We start from the raw sequence: 9,784 nt of genomic DNA, 5'->3' as shown, positions 1-9,784 counted from the left end.
TGCAATGGACATTAAGAAAGTTTCATGTTCCCTTTACAGCAGCATGATGTGCAAACTTCAGAATGTATAACATTAAACTGAAAAGCACGATTTATTAGTTTTGTTCTGGGTGTCAAACATGAAAGATATGTGTGACATGCAATGAAAAGGCATTTCAGTCTTGGAAAGTGGTTATGCCGTTTTTTTTGTTTCTTTTTTTTAAGAAAATAACAGATTTTTCATGAATATTTAAGCATTTGTATCATTATTTAAACAGACAAAAACCTTTACATTTTGATGTTTTTAATATCTTTAAATTACTTAGTCCAGAAATTATACAATTTTTAAAAAATCTGTCATTAAAATATATTGCCACTTCACAAATAGCACAGGAATAAATTCAGTCAATGCCATGAAGTAATTTAACCGTTTTATGATTCAGATGATCCAGTCTGTATCCAGACCAGATGGTGGATCAGCACCTAGAGAGGACCTCTACAGCCCTGAAAGACAGTGGAGACCAGGACAACTAGATGAGCACCAGATCCCCTGTAAAGAGCTTGTGTCAGGTGGCCACCGGGACAAGACCACAGGAAATAGATGATTCTTCTGCACAATTTGACTTTGCTGCAGCCTGGAATTGAACTGCTGGTTTGGTCTGGCCAGAGCAGAACTGGCCCCCCAACTGAGCCTGGTTTCTCCAAAGGTTTTTTCTCCATTCTGGATGGAGTTTTGGTTCCTTGCCACTGTCACCTCTGGCTTGCTTAGTTGGGGACACTTCATTCACAGCGATATCGTTGACTTGTTTGCACAGATACTATTTAAACTGAACTGAGCTGGATGGTGACATCACTGAATTCAATGATGAATTGCCTTTAACTGAAAAATTAGTGTTTACTATTGTCATTTTGCATTACTGACACACTATTTTCCTAATTAATGCTGTTCAGTTGCTTTGACAATCTGTACTGTTAAAAGCTCTATATAAAGGTGACTTGACTTAACTAGGACCAAGCAGAGGTTTTAATACCATCATTAAAACCATCCTGTGTTTTTCAAACATTTCTTACTCTGCGTGCTTGGTGAGACATGCAGTCACACCAAGAGAGTCTTCATTCTCAGTGTGACAGCAGCCTCACTCCCGTCGAGCCCCTCGTGCTCCAATGGCAGTGACATGACAAACTTCTACATCAGCCCCAAGCTTATGCAGCTCATCCAGCCAGATCTGTTGCTTCTGGGACAGACGGTCATTAGGACCCTTCACTTCCACCAGCTAGAAGAACACAACTCAAATGAGCAACGGTTTAAAGGCCCCTACTTTATAGATCCAATATTTCCATTGTTTCTTAACATTATAATCTTATTAAAGCAGTAAAATAAGTCACATAGTCAAAAGCTGAATAAAATCCTTAACAGCAAGCTACATCTCTGACTCACCTTGTACTTCTTGTTGGATGTGCTCCAGACTACTAGATCTGGAAGTCCTCCTCTACAATGCCTGTAGTCCTTTGCCATTCTGAGGACCACACCGCTCAGGAACTGGCCACCCAGACATGCCACTAGACTCTAGAACCAGACAAAGAAAGCAAAGCAATTACACTGTGCTTGTGTATGGTTGTGGATATAATCTGGCATACATCAATTATGTATAGTATAGTCAATTATATATTTCTAATAATACAAATACTATTAGTAATAATGACATATGAAAATGTTAAATTCTAAAATACGCCAAACATTTCACCAGTATGTGTTTTAACTAATGATATAAAAGACACTTTAACAGACCACTAGTAGAAAAAAATGAATGAAAGAAACAGCAATGCTCAAAGTGGTGGAACTAAGAAAAAAAACGGTTGCCTTTTAAATAAAAGCATTGTCTGTTTTTTACTCTAAAATACAAATGCACATTAGCTGGACAAGCTTTAAAAAAACATTTGTGTAAGTTTAGCTGAAGAAACAACATCTACGATAACAATACTATAGTTGTCCGATTTAGCTGCTATTTTAAATATGTTACTGTAAAGTTATCTTTTCAAATACTTACCCCATTAAAGTAGACTAGAGCTGCCGGAAAGATACTACCAAGATGGCTGCCATATATACAGTACAGACCAAAAGTTTGGACACACTTTCTCATTCAAAGAGTTTTCTTTATTTTCATGACTATGAAAATTGTAGAGTCACACTGAAGGCATCAAGGGCTATTTGACCAAGAAGGAGAGTGATGGGGTGCTGCGCCAGATGACCTGGCCTCCACAGTCACCGGACCTAAACCCAATCGAGATGGTTTAGGGGTGAGCTGGACCACAGACTGAAGGCAAAAAGGCCAACAAGTAATCAAAGCAAAAGGTGGCTACTTTGAAGAACCTAGAATATGACATATTTTCAGTTGTTTCACACTTTTTTGTTATGTATATAATTCCATATATAATTCCACATGTGTTAATTCATAGTTTTGATGCCTTCAGTGTGAATCTACAATTTTCATAGTCATGAAAATAAAGAAAAGTCTTTGAATGAGAAGGTGTGTCCAAACTTTTTGTCTGTACTGTATATATATATAAATATATATATATATATATATAGTCTCCGTGATTACCTGTGCCTGCTGAAGAGAGGAGAAGCGCTCCCAGTTTATTAGCACACACACTCTCCCCTCCTGTGTGTTCCACACATCAGCGAGCAGCTCCTGGAGCGTCTCGGCAGACGCCTCGCGCAACATCTCAGCACGCGCCTCGATGGTTTCCCGCCGGTTACCGTAGAAATAATCAGTGTGCAAATCCAGAGGACAAGTCTGGGAAAGGGCATGCAGTCAGTGATCACTGATCTGTTGGGGTGGTATGCCCCAAGCGCACAGCATTTATTTCTTAATTATTGTGTACCTGGTAGGGGTTTCGGAAGACATCAGGAACCCCATCGATAAAGATGATGTCCCACATGAGGAGTCCAAAAAGAGTGGAAAATGTAGAGCCTTCTCCATGAATACCTTAAAATAGGATTTCAGAAACATAAATTGAAAGCATAAAAGGCACAGCAGGATGGATGTGCTTGTGTGTGATGTTATGAAGAAGTTTAGAATATGATTTTGAAACTATTTATTGTAAGGAACACAAAATAGTGAATCTTAAATGATGTACTAGTTGTTTATATCCATGCAATCACAATGAATGAGGACTGGAGCTTTCAAGCTTTTCAGGAATTTAAATGCATCATAAAAGTGATCTACAGGATTCATCTGCTATATAAGTTTTCGCAAGTCATAAAATAGCTTTAGAAATTCGGATCTTTTCAATTAATCACTTGATCTGGTTCACAAATCTAATTCAGACATCTGTACATCTCTTATGAGAGCTACAGTAGACTAATAGGAAACATGTCAAGCTGTCATCTTAAACATGAGATAGATTCTTTAACATTTCTTCTTTTGTGTTCCACGAAAAAAAAAATAAAATTGGCATTATGAGGTTTCATTAATTGAGTGACCAATTCCTCAATTTCCTTCATATAATGATCCACAAACAAAGTGATGCCAGACCTTGATCAAAACCAAGTGTTCTGTAGTGCTCCAGAGCCAGTTCCTCAACAGAACACATGACCATAGTCCCTCGTCCCTCTGTGGAGCCTTCATCCTCATTGGCCGCTCTGAGGAACACTGATTTCCCCATACCACCCTCATGAGGAAAGAGCTGGCCTCGAATTGTCACCTGTTAAAACACTCCTGTTAAAAAATATGCATAGAATAACACTGTATTACAATGTTCCCCACGTTGAACTGAGCACTCACATGAGTGACATCCTGTATGTGCACAGTGGGCAGATCTCGGAGCAGCACACGGTACTTCTTCAAGCTAGCAGATTCCTTCAGTCGGGAAGCTCGCTGGTGAAGTGACAATTTGTGGCCTGTTCGGACCAGAGGGTCATTCAGTCCATCCCGGATAGCACAAATAGCCTTGATACAAAAGGTGTCAAAACCAATCAATCTTTTAGAAGAATGCTTGTGTATCCCACACAAAAGTAACATTTAATCAACTTAATCAATCAGTACCTGCTCATGTTTTTTAAGATGTTGCTGGAGATTGAGAGCAAGTCTGTCCCACCAGCGCCCCCTACTGTCCACACAATACACTGACTGGGACAGAAGAACCCTGAGCTCTTCCACAGCGTCCTACATTGCAGAAATGAAAAGATAAGTAATTGAACAAACTCAGTGTATAGGATAAAGTGTTTTAAGATAGCATCCTTAATTCCAAGTTTTTCACCCACCTCATAGCGGCGAAGTCTTTGTAAGATCTCGACTCCTCGAGACAGTATCCGAGTGTAGGTCCAGCCCACGGTGAAACACCGCAGAAAAACAGGCAGTTGTTCTTGATGACTGCACATATATTAAGACTCAATCCATCTTACAACAGCTAACAAATTAAATGAAAGAAACAAAAAATTTAATTAAATTTCCTTTTCAAACCTTAGGTCACAGGAGTTTTTCATCTCCTGCCAGGTGGCTTTTGCTGTGACATAGAGGACATGGGCGTCCTCCCAGCTGCCTGTCTGCATTGCAGCAATCACTTCCTGCAGCGCACGCATCGCTGTTTCATACCTGTACAGAAGAATATGTACAGAATCTAACGTCTTAGAATAATAAAAGAGACAATAATGTACCTACAACATAATAACAAATATTGACAGTTTCAAATGTATGTTTTAGGGGCAAATCTCACAAAATCTGTCAAGAACATATACAGAATCAAAATAAAGAAATAAAAATAGACACTTTAAAATCTTGTTATTATGTTTATGTAAAATTATGTTTAATTGAGTTTATTATTCAAATATTTACATATCATGGTAGTATTAGTTCTATTTCCTAGAATTTTAAATAAATATCTGTATCTGTGTTTATTTTTTAATTACTGTACATAATTGTCATGAAAATAATATCACAATGCCAACAATCATAATAGTCTTAAAACAGACAAATACGATCATTTTTTTTTACAAAATATTATTTATTTTTCTTTTCTTCAATTTTTGAAGTGAAATGTGAATCTGAATGTGAATTTATTTATTTATTTTAAGATGTTTTTGTTTATCTATACACCATTTTTCACTTGAGCAATGTATGAATATAAAAAATATATATATAAAACTGACCTGATGAGGTCATCCCGGTCTTCAAACAGTCTGGTTGAGCGATTTACTGTGTATTCTGGGAAAGCTAGGCGGCCAGAATTGACAAGCAGAATGGTGTAGAGCTGCCCCTGACCTCCAGCAGCCATCTCCTCCTCCTCCAAAGTGTCTGTGAGGGAGAACAGGAGCAGGACGCGGGAGAACACGGCACGTGACCTGCGGCACAGACGCACACAGGAACCTGCAGCCAGCTTGGCCCTGAAAAAGACAAGCTGGTGTGTATAATTCACTTACATTACTCATAACAGGACTTTTTTTATATATCTCTTGTGGCTGTCAAAAAACACAGTAATATTGTCAAATAATCTTAAAATGTAAAATAACTTTTCACTTTAAAAATATATTTAAAAATGTCATTTATTCCCATGGTGGAAAAGTCGAATTTACAGCAGCTATTACTCCAGTCTTCAGGGTCACATGATCCTTCAGAAATCATTCTAATAGTCTGTTTTGGTGTTCCTGAGACATTTCTTATTATTATCAATATTGAAAACAGATTTCTTTGGAAATTGTGATCACTTTTTCAGCATTATTAGATGATCTTTAAGTTTAAAAGAAAAAAAAGTTCATTTGAAATTGAAATCTTTTATAATCTTAAATCTTTACTGTCACTTTTGATCAATTTGCATCAATGCTGGATAAAAGTATCAACATTTTGACTTCTAACAAAGGTACTGTATGTCAGTGTCACCTAGATCAATTTTACATCTATGATGTTAAAAGCTCCTGTTGTTCTTCTAGAGCAAAGTGCAAATCTCTGGCCAACATCACTCTCCTGGGGTATATATGTACTGATCATGTACTGTACATCTCACCTCTTTAGAATGACTGCAGACGTGTTGTTTTGACTGACAAAGAGCGATCGCTGTTTCCCCAGCTGGAGGAGCCCTTCCACCAACTGTTGTTTCTGAGTCCCATTCCCTCCACGGCCAAGGTGAAAGGTTTTGGCCAGGTTTCTGAGCTCCGGTGCAGGCAGCAGATCCAAAACTTCTTGGATGTCATGAAGCTCGGATTCTGTCAACAGGGAAGAAGTCATGAGCTGTAGGTAAATATGTGGCCTGATACTTAACTACAGCTTATGGTTTCTACACTACTGACATTTTGGTTGATAAACCTCATGACTAACCTGTTTGTAAGAAGCCACATGCAACCAGCTCTTGAATGACAGGTGTGAGGTCTGAGCTGATCTCGGTGTATTCCAACTTACTGGTCTGAAGCCATTTCAGCTTCCTTTGAAAAAGACGAACATAAAGCATCTGACCAGGTACTACAGGAAAGGGAGAGACAGGTCTGCATTAGGACAAACATACACTACTTTTCAAAAGTAGGGCAAAGCTGAATTTTAAGCCGCTATTATACTCAATATACTGAGAAACGAACCCTCACCCTCATGTCGTTCCAAACCGGTGTATGTTTTTTTCTTATGTTGAAAATAAAAGAAGCTATTTTGAAGAATACTGGTAAACAAAGAGTATGTAGAGTAGTATTTCTTTCTCTACTATGGAAGTCAATGGGCACCAGCAACTGTTTGGTTCTTCAAAATATATATATTTTTTTGTGTGTGTTCAACATAAGAAAGAAACTAATAAAGGTTTGGAATGACATGAGGGTGAGTAAATGACGACAGAATTTTCATTTTTGGGTGAACTATTCCTTTAACATTTTCATGAAAACCATGCTACACTTTTTTCAGGATTTTTTTTCTTTTCTTTTTTTTTTTTTAATAGACATCCTTTGTAACATTATAAATAATTAGAGCAGAACTGAGACATCAAAGTGACTTTAAAGTAGTTCCTCTACCTGAGAGCTTCTGAAAAGTGTGAATGATTGAGAAGTCTTCCTCATTGAAGAGCATCCTATCATCCTCATTCTCCAACACCGCCTCGAGGACAGTCCGAAAGTTCTGCAGGTAATACGGCAGCCTGGTGTGTGGATACTCTGATCCCTCGCTGACTTTCTCTACGCCAAGTGCTTTGGACTCAGTGGCTGGTGGGGCATCGGGCTTCCTCTCAATGTCCTTGCTTTTGATTTGACGCTCTGATAATGGAACAACATCAGACGAGGCCTCAGTTGGATCTGACTTGACATTCGTTTCATGTCTATTTTCAGTTTTACTTTGAAAATATATACTTTTCTTATGTAAGACGGAAGTTACTGTAGTGTTTGTGTCCTTTTTAGACAACTCGTCTGATTTACGCTTTAGTGCCCTGGATGAGGTTGAAGATTTCACTGACTGAATGTCAGCACTGCTGCTTGATTGTGCCACAGATTTCTCCATGTTTTTCACTTGAGGTTGGTTTGAAGCCGCTGGCTCTGTTGGGAATGTATTATCTGTATCCATGCCACTGGCTTTAGATTCAAAAATTAAACTCCTCGTGCAATTTTCCTTCTGTGAACTGCTCAGTTCTGCATCATGGGTCTCTTCTTTTCCAGAGGCATGAGTATCATCCATCTCAGATTCACCTGAAAGTCTAAGTGCTCTTCTAGACAGTTTAGAGGACAAACTTCCAAGACCAACCGTTTTAAATGGTTTACCTTGTAAATTTGTTTCAGATGAATCACACCTCATCACACAGTTCTTTTTAAAATACGGACTTGTACAAGCATCTTTCTCTCCTGGGATTTTCTCTATTCCATCATTTCGAGATGCACCATTAAAGGGTTTTTTGGTTATTTTCTCCTGCGGGTCGTCTCTGACAGCCAGTGCATCTTCATGATCCTCTCCAAGAAACTTCTGACATTGAGAGTCTATATGTTCATTAATCTTGTAACGAGGCACAAGTCTGCCACACAGAGGACATGCCAGTTTACACGGTGGTGTATTCATGAAAAATGAAGTTATGGAAGCAACCCCACCTCCATTGCTTGATCTCTCTTTGATTGCACTGACCTTCTGGTTCTTCTTCTTTGTCACTGAGAGTCTTCTGGAACTGCCTCTATTTGACGAGCTGCCTTTGCCCGTCTGAGACTCCATAACTGTTTATATAAACCAGCTAGACAACGTCGAATGAATCATCATACTGAAGCAGTTAGATGTGAAGCAGGCTGCATATTTGTTTCTGAACCTGAGGGGAAGTACATAAAAATTAAATACTCGGTGGGAGAGGGTGGAATTCAACATACATTGCCTTAATTAAGTAAAGAAATGGTGCTTCATTTTATCTTTAGTCACAAATGATTTGCTTTGTCCGTGATTCAGATTCTGCAAGACTGACAAATAAGTCAATTTGCAATAGACTGCATTAGACATGCATGCCACCAACAAATTAAAATAAATACTAGCATAATATGAAACAAAACTGTCAAATACAGATCAGACTATACATAAAAATAATTACTATACAATTATAAATAAAGCTTCTGCTAATTTAACAGACCTTTCTGGCGCTGAGATTAAACGTGAAGCCTGTCACAGGAATACATGGCGTCAGGATTTTTTTTTTTTTTTTTCAAAATAAAAGTCAATTCTAATCAAGTATTTCCCTGCTGAAAATAACAATAGACACCGTCACAAAATTGGTAATGGTTTTACTACAAACCGAATTCCGGAAAAGTTGGGACGTTTTTTAAATTTTAATAAAATGAAAACTAAAGGAATTTCAAATCACATGAGCCAATATTTTATTCACAATAGAACATAGATAACGTAGCAAATGTTTAAACTGAGAAATTTTATACTTTTATCCACTTAATTAGCTCATTTAAAATTTAATGCCTGCTACAGGTCTCAAAAGAGTTGGCACGGGGGCAACAAATGGCTAAAAAAAGCAAGCAGTTTTGAAAAGATTCAGCTGGGAGAACATCTAGTAATTAATTAAGTTAATTGATATCAGGTCTGTAACATGATTAGCTATAAAAGCTTTGTCTTAGAGAATCAGAGTCTCTCAGAAGTAAAGATGGGCAGAGGCTCTCCAATCTGTGAAAGACTGCGTAAAAAAATTGTGGAAAACTTTAAAAACAATGTTCCTCAACGTCAAATTGCAAAGGCTTTGCAAATCTCATCATCTACAGTGCATAAGATCATCAAAAGATTCAGAGAAACTGGAGAAAGCTCTGTGCGTAAGGGACAAGGCCGGAGACCTTTATTGGATGCCCGTGGTCTTCGGGCTCTCAGACGACACTGCATCACTCATCGGCATGATTGTGTCAATGACATTACTAAATGGGCCCAGGAATACTTTCAGAAACCACTGTCGGTAAACACAATCCGCCGTGCCATCAGCAGATGCCAACTAAAGCTCTATCATGCAAAAAGGAAGCCATATGTGAACATGGTCCAGAAGCGCCGTCGTGTCCTGTGGGCCAAGGCTCATTTAAAATGGACTATTTCAAAGTGGAATAGTGTTTTATGGTCAGACGAGTCCAAATTTGACATTCTTGTTGGAAATCACGGACGCCGTGTCCTCCGGGCTAAAGAGGAGGGAGACCTTCCAGCATGTTATCAGCGTTCAGTTCAAAAGCCAGCATCTCTGATGGTATGGGGGTGCATAAGTGCATACGGTATGGGCAGCTTGCATGTTTTGGAAGGCTCTGTGAATGCTGAAAGGTATATAAAGGTTTTAGAGCAACATATGCTTCCCTCCAAACAACGTCTATTTCAGGGAAGGCCTTGTTTATT

General features: G+C 38.5%; 1 protein-coding gene across 2 annotated transcripts; it reads right to left on the bottom strand.

Annotated features, from left to right (window-relative positions):
- Nucleotides 1-984: 984 nt before the first annotated feature.
- On the bottom strand, nt 985-8,662 carry fan1 (FANCD2 and FANCI associated nuclease 1). Of its 2 annotated transcripts, XM_059506468.1 has the most exons (14): nt 8,544-8,662; nt 6,967-8,231; nt 6,293-6,433; nt 5,982-6,180; nt 5,131-5,364; nt 4,445-4,576; nt 4,246-4,354; nt 4,028-4,147; nt 3,767-3,931; nt 3,518-3,686; nt 2,865-2,968; nt 2,582-2,776; nt 1,417-1,545; nt 985-1,252 (listed from the first exon to the last, which is right to left on the bottom strand). In XM_059506468.1, exons 2-14 carry the CDS (start codon nt 8,138-8,140, stop codon nt 1,115-1,117), a joined length of 3,009 nt encoding a protein of 1,002 aa, XP_059362451.1. In that variant the 5' UTR covers nt 8,141-8,231; nt 8,544-8,662; the 3' UTR covers nt 985-1,114. The 2 variants fall into 2 exon arrangements, with proteins under 2 accessions (XP_059362451.1, XP_059362450.1); XM_059506467.1 differs by lacking the exon at nt 8,544-8,662 and having other exon boundaries at nt 6,967-8,385.
- Nucleotides 8,663-9,784: the final 1,122 nt, after the last annotated feature.

This window comes from Carassius carassius, chromosome 23, assembly GCF_963082965.1.
Source record: "Carassius carassius chromosome 23, fCarCar2.1, whole genome shotgun sequence".
Lineage (NCBI taxonomy): Eukaryota > Metazoa > Chordata > Actinopteri > Cypriniformes > Cyprinidae > Carassius > Carassius carassius.
Note: the sequence above shows the minus strand (reverse complement) of the source record. Positions and strands in the feature narration are given on the sequence as shown.